Below are 18,439 nucleotides of genomic sequence, written 5' to 3'. Positions count from 1 at the left end.
GATTATTTTTAATCTGTGTTCTCTAAGCTGCATTATCATATGTGAATTCTGGCTGCGTATTTTTTAAAATAACTTATTTGCAACTGTCAGAGATACCTTATGAATAAGTTATCAACCATCCCTAAGAGCTATAGCTGCAAACATTTTTAAAAAAGTAATATTTATAAGTCTGTGAACATTTTCTATTAATGTATTTATCAAATGAATGCAGTCATTCACTTAGGGTTAAGAAAACAGCTCCTTTCTGTTAAAAACAACACCACATTACTTGTATTTTCTTTAATGCTAACCGTGGCAGCTTTCTAACTGATTTAAATGTGTTTTTATGAAAAGTTCAATTTAAATAAACTGCTTTTATCCTAAGAGATTTCAAGGCTCTTGAGGACCATCCCCCCCAAACCAACCACACAGACATTTAATAATGCATCGTAAATTGCCAGCGTAATGATGGAAAGCACAAGGGAGAGTGGCACTGCAAATTTTCAGTTTTCCTTAGAGAAGAGCAGAATTTAGTAGAGTAATAAAAGGAAAATCTTCTTAGAGGGAGGGACACTAGATAGTCTGGACAGCAAACTTTAAAGAGTCTGGTGCTGTCTTTCATGATAGGATTGTGATATTTTGAGGAATGATGAGCAAAATGACTGTAGCTGAAATATCCTGGCTCCAAAGAGTTGGTCAGATTATTGGAGGCTCGGGTTATGAAAAGCTCTATTTTTTATTTTCATTTTTTAAGGCAAAAAATCGTAACTTAAAGAGACTAAAAATTTGTGTATTATTGTAAGCATTAACAAGGATGGAGAAGAGGAGCTCATCTTGTGCCTACGCAATATTTGAATGTCTAAGGCTGAATTTCACCAGAGCAGATTTTAGGAAGCGACCACTTTCCTGTATTACTGCTGGGTGGGCTGTTCACTAATGTAGCTGAGAAATAGGTAGCAAAGGAGTGCTAATGTTGTGATCTTGATTTGAGAATGGTCAGTTGCTTTATGGAGTGTGATTGGTAAAAGAATTTAAGCCTAGCAGCATTGAAATAAAGAGGAGGAAGGTAAATTCACTTGAATTTTCTTTTTTCCTTCTCAGGAATGTTCCATTAGTTCAGGGCTGGTCTGCACTGGAAAGTATGACTGTTCAAGTGTGACTTGCATATGAGTGTGTGTTTTTAAGTATTTATTTATTTCTTTGTTTGTTTAACCTGATAGTTATATGGTTGTCATCCCTAGAGGGGCAGTTAAATTGGTAGAAAGCAGATTTGGAATATTGGTACTCTTGTCCTGATCATAAAGTAGGTATATCAATGTAAAGCACTTTTACACTGTGCCCAGAGGAAGAGGCTGCACCATTTTAATGATGCTCTAAAAGTCAAAGTGATAGTACTTCCTGATGTTATTATATTGATAGTTATTTTATTGCTTATGGATTCCCAGGTGATGCTACACCAGCCCTAATTTATGAAGGCATTTTTAGCTAGTTAGTTACTTAACGACATTAGGGTAATGTTTCTCAGCCTTATTGAAAGGGAAATTTTCCTTTGGCTTATCTGCTTGTGTTTTGGGTTGTTTCCCTGCCTCTGACTGGGCAGCAGCTCCGTCCCTCCAAGGCAGAGGAATGGCGAGGGTCGCCTGCGTTTGCACTGCTGCTCTGCCTTGGAGGAGATGAATTGCTTTCAAGAAGTCCAAGTTGATAAACAGTTTTAAGGCTAGCCTAAACATTTGCAGCCAATAATTAGTCTTTTCTTACTCAGGCAACTGGGGAAAGCTGAGCTGCTGCCAGCTCACAGGGAACTGCTGACTGCTGTTGTCTAGTGCTTTATGGCTCCCCGAGGGTTGTATTGCCCAATTTGAGAAACCAACCCCGTGCTGAAGGTAAAAAGCAGGTATGGGGAATGTTAGACATAAGTGAAAAAGCAGACAATGGGAGGGGGAAAAAAAGAAGGCAAGCAGAGCTGAAGTCAAGTGAGTCTGGCAGTGGAAAGGAGGTAAGAGCAGGGGAGGACAGAATCAGGGAGAATTTGGAGCACAAAAAGGAAGTATAACGAACAAGGAGCTGCTAAGTCAGTGGCGTGAAAATAGCATGTAGGGTGACTGAAATTTTAGGACCTCTCTTATGTTCCGCTACCGTTGTGCTCCATTGTTTTGGAAAATTTGTATGATTCCGTCAGCTTGTGAACATATTTTAAGGTTTGATATTATTTAAATAACAACACAGGTTGGTTTTACATTTTTAAAAATCCAGATTATTTAGACCAGGATTTAATACAGTTCAAGTCAAGGCATAGTATTAACTTGAATAAAAAGGGGGGAGGGGAACTTACCCCCCTCATCAATAACGTTTTCTAGTTGGGAGTCGTGAGTTAGAGATCAGAGCTTTCTTCAAAGCTGTCCTTTTTTTCCCCTGTATTTTCTTTTCTGCCTTTGCTTCCTTACAGAGTGCTTGAAAATTAGAATTAAGTTTGGGAAAATATGCTCCCCAACCAGCAAGCGAGTAATTGGGAGATAGTTGCAAATGGAGTAATTGATTCTGATACTTAGCAGATTTCCAAATACATCATCTGTTGGGGCTCTGGAGCAATTCATTGTTTGTTTCATTTTGGTTTGATTTGAATGTTATTGTCTTCCAGTAGTTAAGCTATGAAGCCCAAACAACAGGTGATGATAGTGCTAATGTCCAAATGGATTGTTATTAAATGCATGCAAACAGTGGTCTGCAATTCCAGAGGCAGAGAGTGCTTTGTTTTAAGATTGTTCGCTCGTGGTTATTACAGGACTAACAGTGGAAAAAATAGTAGGTCCATTTCACCTTTTGGGTGAATGGACAAAACTCCCGTTGCCATTAACAGGAACTATGCCCTCTTTACAGCAGAGGTTAATTTGGTTTGATGTGACTTTTGTTGGAGGGGACAAACAGTAAAAAGATGCTCTGGTTGTGATTTGTTGTCTCATTGTCATATTTAAATATTTTAATTATTTAGCAATAGGATTCCAAGTTGGGTATGAAAAGAATTAAGTGGTTTGTAAAGTTTGTAAAGTACATTTGCAGATGAGAAAACCTCTGGCCATGGGTTGAACACCATTTGTATTGTCTTTCCATCCCATCTTGTTTTGCTTGGTTGGTTGGTTGGTTGGGATGAGATGATGAGTGCCTGACATGAGGCAAAAAGCATGTCAGGTGCGAAGCAGGTAGCTCCACTGAGATACTTTTCTTATGTTTTGTCTCAGTGTACTCATAGCATTGCTGAGTGCACTGGCACAAATAATAAAAGATAATATGTGTATATGTCCCCATAAGTTCACAAACACTCTTCAGAACTGTAAGGAGTAATGGTGATAATTGATCCGCTATAGGGTAGGTGAGCACTGTGGTAAAGGGAGCTCTGCATAGGCACTGAACCCTATTTTGCTACCTGTTAAGGAAACACTTAAACCCAGTAGAATAGCACTCGCTTCCCAGACTAACCCACCCTGTAACGTAATCGTCCTTACTGAAAGCTGAAGCCCAAATGTCTTTGTTGTTGTAAAGAGCTAGCTTATGTAGATGGAAGCTGGTGATATGTGAATGATCATTATGCTGTGTCAAGTCTCATTTTAAAGACCATAAGTATACCTTTTCAAAAGAAAAACAAACTACTTCACCAGTCTAGAGAGAAACATAAATCATGTATTTTTATCACCTCAAAAGACCACTAGAAGATGAGCTCTAATATTTCAAATGCGACAAGCAATCTATACACATGAATCACAATTTGAGTTCCATTACAACTGAGCTGATATATACCACTGTGTGCTTTATGGATTTTACTCTAACAATATTAAGTAAAAACCCAAAGCTTTTTGTGATGAATACCTAACCTTTTACAAGAATTTGTAGAATTGTGGTCCAGAACAAGAGCTTTAGCATTGCCCTACAGGCTTTAATAAGAAAATACTATTGCCAGTTTTGACCTCTCAATATTATTCTCTGTGAAGGAAATGCGTGTATTAGTAGAAGGCTACTACTGCAAAGGTAAAAGGAAATGTGAAATACTGAAAGGTTTTATGGAAAATGCACCGAGAAAGATTGAGAAGAGAGTTAAATAAATGAACAAATTTTGAAGAGAGGGATCTTTTGTTCCTTCTGCTTCCTTTGTTAGGCCCAGCCTTTTTCTTCCTGGACTCAAGGACTTCTGCACCAACCCAGTGTCAATTGTTCTCAATTCCCCTATTTATAGTCAAGTCATCACTTGAAGTCCTTAGTGTCCTTTTGAGAAATTCTTCCACAGCGATATTTTCATATAGGTTGTGAATATTCTTTTTATCTCTGGGTATTCTCATATTTTGTGTTATGGTGATGTGGGCTTTGCTTGCAATGAATCAAAGTTCAGATTCCTTCACCTTTGAGACTTTTAATCCTCTCGCTTCCCTTTGGGCGAAGAAAGAGGAGGAGTGTTGTCTAGTGAATTCAGTGAGGAAGCTGGAGGTAGAGGGTAGCGCATAAGGTTAATTTTCAGGTGAATTGGTTGCTGTTTTGACATTCTTACTTTCTTCTCAGACATTTTTTCGTTCCTTTCCCTTTTATTCTAGAAAATTATTAGATATGCAAGAACAAAATTCCTCAAAGCTACGCTCCAAAATCCTATTAAAAAGAGGCTGCAAGCAGAACAGTGTGAATGCACGTCAACACCTGAGTGTTTCCCAAGTGGCTCTAGCACTCAGTGGTGTGATAACAAGACATGTGGGAGGATTTTTCTTGGCTTTTATCTTCCATATATTGATGCTCCTGACTTTTTAAAATTCATTTCATCAAGTGGCACTGCAACAGAAACAACAGAAGTGCGGCAACGAGATAGTTCAAGGTGTTTGCAGTGGTATACAAAGTCTTTTGCCTCCAGGCCATCATTTCTAATTCAGCCCAAGTTGGCAGCAGTCAGAAATCACTGCCAACTGACAGCTGTTTGGTGGCCAACATGAAGTGATTTAGCTAGTCGTTCCTACTGGACAGATGTCTGTAGTATAGAAAGTGTGAGTATAGCTGGCATGTGTTTCATTTTGAGAGACTGCAAAGTGTGGGTGTATCTCAGCTGCAGCTGCTTCGGTTTAGGGAGGTTAAACATTCGATCGAGTTTAGGCAACCAAGAACTCGGTATGTGCACAATTAAACTTCCCCATCTTCTGGGGTTAAATCCTGATGTTACGGTACTCACCCCTTGTTGCGCTTCCATTGTGTCTCCATAGCACCGTGTGAGGGAGAAAGGTCTCCACAGGCAGCTGTGCGGAGGGATGTGGTAGGAGACCACATTATGGGGTGACCAACTCGTCTGTACCCCACCGACTGACGAAGTTCTTCAGCTGTGTTGTCAATTAATACCTTTCTTGAGTGTGAGCAATCAATAACAAGGAGAAAGTAATGGGGGAAAAAATGAGTCTGATTCATCTTTCTTTGTGTGGACATATCTAACACTAGAATTAATCTTTTGAAAACCATGAATTACTTCATGTAAAAACTCTGCTACTAAGCGGAAAATCTATCCTGCTGAGAAAAAAATAGAGAGAATTCTTCACTATAATATCTGGTTTTGTGGGGAAGGAAGGAGGAAGATTTTACAGTTTACAATATCACAGAGCTTTGGGATATTTAAACAGGCAAGGAAATGATAGGTTTGATTGACTATTGTGAAAACAGTTTTGAATTTTGGATTTGCAGCAGTAGAGATTGCTCAAGCAAACAGAGATATGGGGTCAAGCTGCTACCACTCCTTTTTTTTTCCATTGGAATGATGTAAAGCAGGCTTAACATGGGCTTAGGTGCCTGGCTCAATCTGCTTGTGCAAGATGTGGAAGTGGCACAGAGCTCTGTTCAGTAACCTGCAGCAGAAGAGTGTTTTGGGGACGGGGCACTGTCAGAGCACTTGGGTGAATCTGGAGGGCTGGAATACTTGCTGACCAGCTCTGCAGGTGAATCTGCTACATTGCCCTGACAAACATCGCCAAGCCGTATCTATCCAGCACTGCAACGGATACCATGCTGTACATGCTTTAGTTTACCAATGAGACAGAGTTAGGATTTTCAGTGTTGCATATTTCTGGTGCTGTTTCATGTGTTTGAAAAATATGCATCAGTTTTTGTCTTTTAACATTGTCGTAGGAAAAAAGCCAAATGTATGTGTTACTTTTCTAGAATTAAAAAAATTCAGGATTTCATGAAGAGCAGTGGAAGGAACCCATTACTATGATAACAGGAGTTTTAGCTTTATTTTAAGGAATACTTTTCTACTAAATTTGCCTTGTTCTTTAAGGCTAAGAGTTAAACCAGATTGCCTTTGGAGTTGTAAATGGAAATTATTTTCTCTTATTCTAATATTGTGGCATGTTACTCATTTCACTAAGCCTGACTGTGACTTTTCTTGGTTCTTCTTCCCTGCAGATATTGATGAGTGTGCTGCCAAGATGCATTATTGTCATGCCAATACTGTGTGTGTTAACTTGCCTGGATCCTATCGTTGTGACTGTGTCATGGGATATGTCCGTGTGGATGATTTCTCCTGTACAGGTGAGCTCTTCGGTATAGAGCAATAGCGGTGTTACACTCTGTTGTGTGTATTGCTTAGCTTCCAGTTAGCCCCTGTGCCATACCAAATGCCACATACTAGCTGTGGAAATGTGGTATGAGGTACCTTTCCTACGTATGGGGCCTTTGGGATTAACTTGGAAGGTGACTCAAGCAGCCCTGTGGTGCACACAGTGAGTGCTGTTGTCAATCAGGACACGGTCCCTTCATGTCCCATGGCTGGTTTGTGTGCGAGGTGCGAAGGCTGAGATCAGATCGCATGGGTAGTGAGAAGAAATACCTTTTTATTACCTGTGGTTTGAAACTGGTCAGTGGATTGAAACATGAGAAATTATGCAGGAGGAGAAGCTTTCTGGACAGAGCTAAGGCAAATATATAAAAGCAAAATTGAAAATGTATAAGGTCCTCGAAATACAGTGTTAGATGGTTTGGAAATTATTATTAATGCTGAGAATTAATCTATCCAGGACTATCACACATGTTCTTTAGAAAAGAGAACAAGTGTGATAACATTAGACAATAAATCCAGTGATTCTTTTTTAATACCTGTCAGCAAAATAAGTGCTAAATACTGTTAGCGGAAAGTAGGTAGGTCTCATTTCCATCTAGAGGCTTTTAAGGAACCTTCCCTGGCAATCTCTGGGAAATATATGAGAAGCTGCTGAAACGCTCGGCCCAACTATACCTAACTGGATAACATCTTTCAATCACAGCCCTCCAGAAAGGCTCATCTCAGGATTATTTTGATGGTGCACCTGTCTGGCAAAAGAGGAAAATATCAGGCAGATTTATTGAAATGGAAATAAGTCAGCTTGACACAATACCACGTTTAGAATTGTGTCGCGTGAGCTATTTTCTCAAGTGAAAAGATGGCACAGGAGTATTCAATATGAGAATGATTTCCAGCCTGGAATAGTTACGTTGCAATGCACATGTTGTCCTTAGGGAAGGTCATGGGAAATGTTGACTTTCATGATGACAGCATGTCTTGTAGCTAAGATTATGTAGTTTGTAAAAACTGTAGGAAAGTCCTGCCCACCTCTTGAGAGAGGCTGATACTAAATAGCTGTCGGGAAACTGATTTTTATTTTACCCAGAGAATCATTATTTCTATAGAATCTGTGATTTTGAGTAAACTTTTGAGTTTTTCTTGATCTTTTACAATCTTCCATGTCAGAAAAGTTTCAGACCTTAAATTTTGTTGCAAATGTGTGTGCTGTGTGAGGTAGCAGCCTTCACAGTGACGGGGAAAGTGGTTTTGATAATCTGACACTTCCTTTTCTTATATGCACTTCTAATTTCCTGATGTTTCTTTCCTTCCAGCAAGGCACTATCATTAGGCATGCAAATGGTTTAGAAAGCAGGGTATTTGTGATTTACAGAAAAAGTGTGAAGTAGTAAGACAAGTTGCTTGACAGTAATGTGCGAACAATCATTTAAAGTGCATGCGCACAAAAAATCCAGAACCGGTATAAGAATGAAATAATAAATTGAGAGAAATAACTATTTCTTGCAGGTTTATTATCTTGCTAAAATGACTTCTTTTTTGACATCACAGTTAAAAAGCACAGAAAGTATGTAATATAGATGAGGAGAAACTTGGTTCGTTGTCTGTTGCATCTAGAAATAATTGTATGTTGTAATAATAAATATATTTAAAATAAGTGTTGTACAACAGAAGCACTAACCCTGTTTTTGTATCTTGCGTTATGTTTATACAGACTTTTTCTCTCATGAATCTTAAAAATCTAATAAAATCAGGCAGCAAATACATAATTTGTTCCCCCTCATGCTGCCACCAATGTATAACAGGCACGAGCAAAATAGATTGTGGCTGTAACTAAGTTTTTAAAATTTATTCCTCTTTATTTGAACAAAATAAATGAGAAGTTATCTTGTTATTGAACCATGCATTTGGGGACAAATCTGAAAGCCTGAGATGGGTTGGCATTCTGGTTATGACTGGATTTTGTGTATGTGGGGTGGGGCTCTAATGGGTTCAGGATAAGGGTTAAGAAGTTTCAAATGTAAGTGCGTAAGGCACGTGCACAGCATTGCATGTATTTTATACGTTGTTGAGCTGAAAGCAGAGTTATTCCATAGAGCAGGAGGTATCATGTTTTGGGAAGTCGGAGTCTAATTCATCAAGGTACAAAGTCATCACGTGCTGTGGAGCAGGTTCTGTGCGTTGCTGGGCATGCCTGTGCTTGGTGGCCTTGGTAGCTGGCCCCTGCGCGCTGGCGGCTTTCAAAAGGTGGAAAGCAGTCAGAAAAAATTTTGAGCTGAATGAAACATTTCAATTTTATATTGAGGGTTTTATCTTTATAAAAAGAAATGAGGCAAATATTGAAGTGCTCGGTCAAGTTTGAATTGAGCAAAATTAAATTGATTTGGATATTGCTGAATTTTAAATATGCAGCTTCCAGTGTGTTTTGTTATAACTCTGCATCTTTCTTAAATTCAGCTAATTTGTACTGTTTTGGTGTTGATGAAACTTTTTTCCCCAAAACAATTTTTGAATAATATTTCCCATTTCTGATCATGAGAACTGTGGAATAGGGGCTTCCCGTGGTGATCAGTAAGAAGCTACTGTGTTGGAAACTGTGCTGATTGCATAGAAAATGCAGTCACAGAGACAGAGTGACTAAAATAATATTCTGTATGAAGTCTACAATTATATTAAATTCTGAACTATGATTTAAAATTAAGTAGTGGCTATTTTAATAAATAATCAATATTCAGTCTCTCATAAGCAAAAGACCTGGTGTGTGGAGGTTAATCCCATGGTATTTTGTGACAGGTTAGTCAGCCTAACGATAACTAACCTACGTTCACCAAGAAAGGTACATTAGTGTTGTTCTGCTCATCCATTCTTAGAGCTTTGAGCTCTGAATGTTAATTAAGTTGTGAGTGAAAGGCAGTTTTATTAAGAAAAGTTACCCTTGAATAGGAAGCTTCTTGTGACACTGACAAGTTGTTTGTCTGTTCTCAAGTAAATCACAGTCTTGCCCATTCTGAAAATGGCAGCGAGATTTGCTGCTCCAGATGCTCTCATTTACTGGAATGTACTGGTTTAAAACATTTTATTGACTTCCACAAGGTTTTTACCCTGCTTGCTTGTTGAAAAATAAGTTTTCTTGGGTTGCTTTCTTCTAACATACCAGTTTGGGAGTTTGCTTCAAAAGTGCATTATTTAGTTTCATGCTTTTTGAAGCATTATAAATTACATAATAAAAATCCTGTAATTTTATTTTTGATGGGCTGCATCTGTTCTCTGGTATGATTTTGAAAATGCATGCATATGTCTGATTTTCTGTAGTTTGAAACTACAATATCCAGTTTCTATGTCCCACCGCCATTCAATCAAGTAAATAAATGCTGTTTCATCTTAATAGGCTATAAGTTATCTGTAATAATTACATATATGATGCTGATATGGCAAGGTAACAGTGTAGGTGGGTTTCATCTGTCTTTGCATAGTACTGGTATTTTCTATGAAGACAATCACAGTAATCACGATAAAGATTCCTGGCCTTGAACATCTATGATACCCATTTAAAAAAATATACCCTCATTTTGCAATGTTTTCCTTGGGGCTGCATGGGACACTGAAAACTTCCTAAAATCCTGCGGTCATTCAAAGAATACATTGTCTGTCTCATTTTGTGTAGTTACTACTGGGCTTGGATGCTGTCTTTTGGGGTTTTAATTTTTTTTATTTCCTAGAAATATTCGCTAATTATGCACTAAAGCTTAAAAAAGACCTTTAAAAATGAGAGTGCCAAGAGATTTTTATTCCTCTATTTGCATGTATTACTCATGGCCCTTTTGCAAAATGAAGAAACTTCCTTTGGACTTGAGAATGACTTGGCCCATTTTGCTCTAGGGGCATCTTTTCAAGAAATAGTATGGAAAGTTGTCTGGCCACCCAGCATGTGTCAGCAGCACGTTCTGCCAAAATGTGGTGCGACCTATATGCAAACATCCTCCTCTTCATGCACCAAGCTATGCTGACAGATGTTGTTCCTCTGTGAAAGGAATCCATCTCCAGATTTTACTGTGGAGTTGTGCAGTTCTGCAAGATGTTTGAATACTGGACTGTGCTTTTAATCCTTTTCCAGTCCTCATTTTGTGTGATAATGTTCACAGAACTTCTTTTACCTTTGGCTTCTCTAAGCAATGAGTTACTAAAATAATTACGTGTTACTTGCAAAAAGCAAGCCCTTATCTACTGCAGAAACGGAGTATTTTCAAAATACATCGTTCAGTATTTTAATTCTGTGGAAAAAATGATGTTATATAGAAATAGAAGAAGAGAACAATAGAACAATAGAATTGTTTAGAAGAAGTCTTAGAATTTAAATGGTAGTGTGTAGTTTGTATGCTAATTTGATTGACAGTGTGGGTAGAGAAGAAGAAGTAAGAAAACCTAATGATTTTGACAGGTTATCCCATAAGCCCCTTCACTTCTATCCTATGTGGTTTCTGGAGTAGCATTCAGTTTTGAATCTAATGCACCTTTTAGAACAAGCCCTTCTGCAGCATGTTATTGGAAAAGTTGTGCCTAAAGCATAGAAAAATGTAGAGTTCTGAGAAATCTCAATTTCAAGGGAAAAAAAACAGCAGCCCCCTTCTCCTGCTCTTCCCTTCTTCCCCTCCCCTATCTGTGAAAGGCAACTCAACCGCGGAAATTTCCTGCTATGGTTAGAACAAACGTTGTTCAAATTGTTTGCTATCGCTAAAATTGATGCCTTTAGATTTTTGTTGCTGGAGTTTACCTGTCAGGTTCAAGGTGGTGTAGTTGACCCCATGATAATACTAATAACGCCGCAAGTTTCAGAATGGTGAAGTGGTAATCTCAAAGGGCAGGTTACTGGCCTCTCATCCAGAACCACTGCGTGTGTTTGAAAAAGACCTGAATGGAAGGTTTTAGGCAGCCAATTGACAGTACAGTCACTCTTTGAAAGACTGTGCTATTTCTGCAATCTAATCTACCGACCCTCTTTTCCCCTTTTTCGTTTTCAGTGAACTAAATTAGCATTCAGGAAAGAAACATTAATATTTTTGGTGTGGCTCTTGAACTTTCAAAGTACTGTGCAGGGTCTTGGATGTTCACAGAGGTCAAATGTTACCGCTGTTCACACGATGGCCCGGAGTTGGTGAATTGATAGATGTGTCTGCTAGCGGAAAACCCAAGTCCGGGTCAGTAAGCAGTGAAGGTAGGGCTGTGGTGGAAGAGTTTTCAGGTATGTTTTGGGGAAGAGCCCTCTTTAAATCTTGCCGTTCTAAAGAATATCATTAGTGAGTATTTTGCCTAGCACTACATAATTTTAAAAGAAACATTATGAAAATATTAATTGGGTTGGGATCATAGTTATGTGTCACCATTTATAGATCAGGTTCAGCACAATGGGTATGACTGGGGATAAGGACCTCAGGCAGATCTGGACCCTCCTGATTTTACTTGGCACTAATATATACTTCTCTGAAGTATTCCCTGCTTCAGAGTCCACACTGTCCTCTAAACGCTGAGGACGGCCTATCGTCCTTCTACGAGCTGCATCTTGATTTGTGTGCTCGTCTTCTCCCTGCACTGTGTCTTCAGGGCAACACTCGGGCATTTCCAAATGCATCTGGAACTTGGTCTTAAGCCAACCTGAATGGATGACACTATGATTGTATTAACTCAGCAGGCACAAAATACTCTTACGCTGGTCTCTCCTTTCCTGAAATCCTTATGTGTCAGGTGCTAAAAGGCAGGACAGGACCTAACTCCTAGTGTTAAATAGTATTCTTTTCTTTGAACTGCAGTCAATAGCATCTCTGTTCCCAGAACTGTGAAGGGAAATGTTGTTTAGTGCCTTGAAACGCAGAAACATTTGTTTCAAATCCCTCAGTGGGCTGTTGGCCAAGTTCAGCAGCAGGTAATCTAAGCACCAGTGGGTATTGCCTGCATCAGAGGGCATTTCTTTGCTCTGCAGGACAAGTCAACAGAAGACTCGAAGAGTATTGAGTCAGTCCAGCAAAACAAAAACGGAGTGACTCCACGGCAGATGACTGATACTCACACAGGTCTTGACTCAAAACCCATTAACTCAACAGAAAGCTTTCAGTCGCATTCGTTTTGGCTTTAGATAAGTCCCATAGAAAGATAACTAGTGCACTCTTGCCATAGGGAAGGTCTGTTTATAATAATACTAAAAAGGATGTTTCTTTTGTATTGTCAGAGAATGCTGTACTAACGTGGATAAGGTAGCTTCTCGGTGCATCCCTAGAAGGCTGATGAGTATTTAATTGCTGTTTTGGAAAAGGGGAAGCTGAGGCACAGAGAAGTGGAGCATCTTGCCGAAATTCATGCTGAGACAGTGGCAGCATTGGAGAGTCTAGTAAACAGAGTCAGAAAAATTAGACGTGGGAAAAACACAGACTTATACCAACAGGGATTCAGTGAATAGTGAGGTTTATTTTTATGGGTATTGATATTTTCACAAGAAGCAATAGCTGTTCATTGAAGCACAGTGTGCGTGGGCCCTGAGTAACCACGTGACCTTCATGTTATAAATCTTCTCCTTCCTCTTTCCATGCAGTTTTGTAACATCTTTTGTTGCTTTGGAGTTGAATTATTCCCCAGTCCTTTAATTTTAAATGCCATGTTACGTTCTTTTGTTCCTGACTTCACCTTCATTTACTGGATTTAACTGCAACATTTTTTACATTCCTTCCTTTAAAAAAATGCCGTTGGGAAACTGCATATGATTTGCTCCTAAGTGCTTTCAGTCTGAGGAAAAAATGTACTAAAAATGTAATATTTATAGTGATTTAAATTCCTCACTGGTAAATAGTTTAATTAAACATCTTTGTGCTTTCCTGTGCTCTAGGCATGGAAGTGTTGCTAATTTGTCCAGAGCAGTTGGTAATCCTTTCAAGTCCTTTTGACACATTGATTTTCTGTAACTTTATTAATACTAAAATTAATTAAACAGCTGACCGCAAATCATGCTGATAGTTGTATTTCTTGACTTAGGCATAATTAGCATTTCTACATGATTTCTAAGCTGCAGCCTTTGGTGTATATGCTATCACAAAAATTTAGTATTTCAGATTCTTTTGCATATGCATGTTCATGCTTATGCATAAACTTAAGCATTAAGCTCATGCTTAAAAATAATAATATTGATTTAATACTCATTCAGGACCCATGAATGAAGCTGTCTATCTAAAGAACAAGCAAAGGGCAAGCCTTTCCGTGTCACCTGGTCAGCATTCGCCCTGAGCTCTCTTACGGCAGGATTTCTCATCGATACGATAGGACTAAACCCATTTCTGTGGCCCACGAATTCTTGATCTCTTTCCTAAATCTAGCAATTGCTACAAACAGTCCATGAGGTGAGAGATGGAATGAGAGCCACCACGCTAATTTCTTAGTGGGAACATGCTATCTTGAAAACATGCAGCGGCTGCCGGATCGATGTCAGTGGCTGGAAGCAAAAAGCTCTCATGTTTTAGTCATCTGCTTCCACAGTAAGTGTTAGTGCTTGCAGGCGTGTAACTTGCTTTTGGGAAAAAGTTTATTCAATCAAGTTCTGATCTTTTTTGGAGGTCTAACAACCAGGGTTTGTCATCTTCTCTGTCCAAACAAGCAAAAAGTTTCCCCATGCTGTATTCTGTTTCTAGAAACCATTTGTAACAAACTCTTTGTTATTCAGACACAGAATTGAACTCTCCTGCTAAATCATCGAAGTAACTGAATCATAGAGAAGGGCATCTGGTTCACCACTCCTCCTCAACGCAGGATCCACGGACCCTCAAACATCCTGTGCCTTATCCGTTCTTAAAAAAACCCACACAACTTCAGTGAGGGAAATTCCTTAATACCCTTTTTGTTCCCCCCACCCAGTACTTGCTCAGCCATTTAGAAAGGTTCGCTTAGTGGCTACCTTAAATCTCCCTTGCTGCAATTTAAGCCTATCACCTCTTGTCATATTCTCCGTGAACACAGAGAATGCTTTGACCTTTCTATTTGCAGCCCTTTTTAATATTTAAAATCTCTTTTCATGAATATGCTTTATTCTTCTCATCTGTAACCTAAAAGCCTATTTTTAGGTTTATGGCTGAACAGTACAAAAATATTCTGAGGGGGTTTTTGTCATAACTTGATGTTTTCCCTTCAGAAAATTCTGGGCCTGTGCCCCCAAACTTTTGGTATCTCACAAAAGTTTTTTTTTTGCATTCAGCTGCAAGGTTATTGGAAGATGCTCTAACAAATGATCCCAGGTGAGAGGTGCAGTGTGCATGGGGTCGGCAAGTCAGACAGATGTGGCCTAAACCTCCCAGATTGATTTTCAGAGCCCTGGGTTGTGTTAATGTCTGCTGCCAAAGACTGGTTAGCCAGGCACAACGCTGGCCACGCTGGATAGGAATTCTCTGTTTTCCCTGCTATATCCTCTTTTTCTGTCCAAACACATTGTTCAGCTAGACAAAGAAGAAATGTCAGATGGGTGACTAATGGCCAGATGCAGATTCTCTATAGTGTTTGCTTTTGGTGCTTGAATGGGTTATAGGGCTCGTTTGATTTCAGTAATAATGAGCACATTACTGTTGGAAAATATTAGGAAAAAAGCCTCAAATGCTCCTCCGATATGCATGTGTATATCTTGCAGTGTGTAGTATCTGGAGTCTGCTGTGACCGAAATCTGTACGGTGTATGGCACATACATATGCATTTCTTCCAAAGAAATCCCATACAGAGGAAGAGGAGCCCATTCGCATTGGAACATGGGAGTGCCCAATTCCTACCACTTCGATTTAAGGAATGGTGGAAATGATCAGGGGTGCAATCACTGGACCTTTAGAAAGGCCTGGAACTTGCAGTGTGTTAACTTGGATTTGACAAGTGTGCAACTTGGGGATTTCCTCCTGCGAGGCAGCGTGTCGAGGCGGATGAGACTCGTCTGCCAAGGAACAACTGGCATATCTGTGAAATGCGCAGCACTTTGCTGCTCTGCTCTTGTATCTTTGTATTTGCTGCTTGGATTTAAGATTTCCTGAGTAAGGCCTTTATTTCTGAAACAAAGGAATTATATAAAGCTTGTTAAACTCAACAGAAAATTTTCCATAAAGTTCATGGTGCTTATGTCTGATGGGCTTTTCTGACAGTGAGAAATATGTGTGACAAAGGCTTTTGCAGGCCTTGGTTTTTCCTTTTTTAACCTAAAGGTGTATTTTGTACACAAGGAAATAATATATTAATATTTCTTACTTTGCTATGATCTCATTTTTATACCTGTGCTGAGTATTTCATAGAAGTGTGCATATTGATTGGGAGAAAGCTAGTATTTTATTAACAACTATTGATTCTTGAGTATCAATTACTATATACAAGTGATCAAAGAATCACCTTCGAGCAATCTTTGATACCGAAAAGACCTTAGGACCCTGGTTCAACGATGGACATCTGTTATTTGTTTGAAGTGGCTGGGGTTTTGTGTAAGCCCTGTTTAGACGTACATTGTAAATTGTGCAACGCTTGCTTTGCTGGTTCTGCAGCTTCCCAGATAACTTAAAATTTTTTTTTTCAGCAGAAACGTGTGTGCTAGGGGGACGGGGCAGAGTTTCTATTGCTCTGAAGGTGTGCACTGTGGTTTGTCCTTTTGGGTGGTCTCATTCTGGTTTTGGAGGACCTTTATGTTCTGTCTATGAACAAGAATATAAAGATATATTATGGGTAATATCTGCAGGTGAATACTAGCATGTCTGATAACCTAGCTATCCTAAATTTATTTCTGGATTTGTAAATATCAGTGAATAACCATAAATTTGGTAGTGTTGCCTTTCCGAAATGTTTGTGGAATAATTTTAAAGGGTGTAGAGGAGCTGCCACTGGCAAGCAGACTTGCTTGGTCCTTAAGAAATACAGCCTTTGGGAATAGTGCAGGGAGGGGGAGAAAGAGAGGTGCTTTGATCTATCACTTTGTAGTTAATATTTTCATGCTTTCTACTGTAGGCTTTTTGCCTCCTAGTATGAAACTTCCTATTTAGTTCATGATTGTATGTAATAATTGCTCAAACTGGGGATTCTTCTGACTCCCCCGGAAATAACTCTTATTCTTCATTGTCGTAGAAGTGGGACAGAGCTAGACAAATGAATGACCTAGTCTTGCTAATCGTGAGAGCCTGTCTCTCTCCATGGAGAGACAGCTTAATGACCTGTAAGGGTAAAAGATTTTTTTCCTATTTATTTATGGCGCAGAAAAGTTTCCATGTTTTCAGGATCCTATGCGAAATCATCAATTAGAAGTGACTTATGCATAGAAAAGGTAAATAGTTATCTTGCCTGGCTTTGCAGCATCTGGATGCCCTTCAAAACAGAATGGGGAAAAGCAAGAAGGTAGACTCCATCTAATCTTGCTCTGCTGTTGTACATCCTTCTCTTCTGTGTAGGTCCCTTCACTCCTTGCCCTCATTGCATCATCAGTACTCTTTCACCTTTGGGAAAAAGAGCTTGCACATGCGGAGTCCTGCAATGGAAATGTCTTGCAGGCTTTCTGTGACCTAATGGAGCAGGTAGCTGTGTGCTGACTGGCACCCCTGTGTGAGCCCCTCTGCGAGCGGCAGCATGCTGTACCGGCTCCCGCGTGCTGGAAGGCTCAGGGGATATGTGAGATCTTCAGCAACAGTGCAGGGAATGTCACATTTCTGGGACCGTGATGAAATCCCAGAAAAAATCACATTTATGATGTGAGCTTGGACCAGAGTGTGCCTTTTGAGGAACATGGCACTGTAGGCGTGGATGTCAATAGGCTCAATGTCTTTCATTACTACCATGGCCCCGCCTAGCTTGGGGGTCTGTCTTAGGCATGGGGGTTTATCCTTTCTCTCTAGCTAAATGTATTAAAAGCATATTCATTTCCCTGTTTCTCTGCCTGGCAGGCTAAAATCACGACAATCTTTTGATTGCTTCACTCCACACTTAGGAAACTAGGTTTATTCTACTCATCAGTGAAGATTCAAAATCCATCAGTCCAAGTGACTCTTCTCTGCCCAGATCTGGTCTCTCTCTGACAGAAAGTCAGGATAAGACTTAAGAACTACTGAAGTTACTGGAAAGATTTTGCCAGGTGCTGAGCTGCTGGTTGCTGCTGGATGCTACTGCAGGCATGTGTTGGCTTTCCAGTCAAAAGTAAAACTTGTCAAGCTGGATCTGAGCCTGTGAAGTATTAAGCATCTGCTGCAAAATTTTAAGTTCCTTCCCTTGTGAATGTTAATGTGGGTAATGGATTGTCAGCAAATCTCTGAAAGGACTCCATACTATATATATTTTGGACTCTGCTTTGATGAACTTTTCTCTCTCTCCATACTATGTGCTGCATGGGAATAGAAATTAAGCAAGTTTAGGTAGCGATTGAGGGCATTAACTCTGTAAACAGCTGGACCTTGGGCTATTATTATTTCAGTCTGTTAATATCTCAGACCGTTTTATTTCTCTAAATGGATTTAAGTTAAGAGTGCAGGCTACTTTCTGAACAGAGGCTGCTTATAAAAAAAAACAACCCACATCTCTTTTACGATGTTAAAAAAAAAAAAGTAAATTGCTAGCATGGAGGACTTTTTCCACTGATTTCTTTAATGTATCCTGCTTGTGTTTCTCCTTGTTGACAGCTCTACGACCACAATAATTCTGTGCAGAGAAAGGTCTTCTGACCTTATCTTTTCTTTTATATCTTCTGAAAATAGCACTTTGGGTGATCGTCTCAGAATCATTTTTTTATATTATTCAATTAAGTCTTAGGAATATAAAGCTAGAGTCCCTTTTTTAAGCTATGAAATTTACACAGGTGGTGTTTCTTACCGTATTTCTATTCATTATTATTGTTATTAATTCCTAGTATTAGATGTGCAT

General features: G+C 39.3%; 1 protein-coding gene across 3 annotated transcripts in view; it reads left to right on the top strand.

Moving 5' to 3' along the window:
- The window catches only part of NELL1 (neural EGFL like 1), a 294,286-nt gene that overhangs the window by 140,910 nt on the left and 134,937 nt on the right, over positions 1–18,439 (top strand). For all 3 annotated transcript variants that reach the window (XM_075163307.1, XM_075163306.1, XM_075163305.1), the window contains exon 13: positions 6,397–6,522. In XM_075163307.1, the coding sequence (XP_075019408.1) occupies positions 6,397–6,522 (126 nt within the window). The remainder of the gene's footprint in view (positions 1–6,396; positions 6,523–18,439) is intronic.

The sequence above is a fragment of the Calonectris borealis genome, chromosome 14 (assembly GCF_964195595.1).
Source record: "Calonectris borealis chromosome 14, bCalBor7.hap1.2, whole genome shotgun sequence".
Taxonomy (NCBI): Eukaryota; Metazoa; Chordata; class Aves; order Procellariiformes; family Procellariidae; genus Calonectris; species Calonectris borealis.
This window is presented reverse-complemented; position numbering and strand designations above follow the sequence as displayed.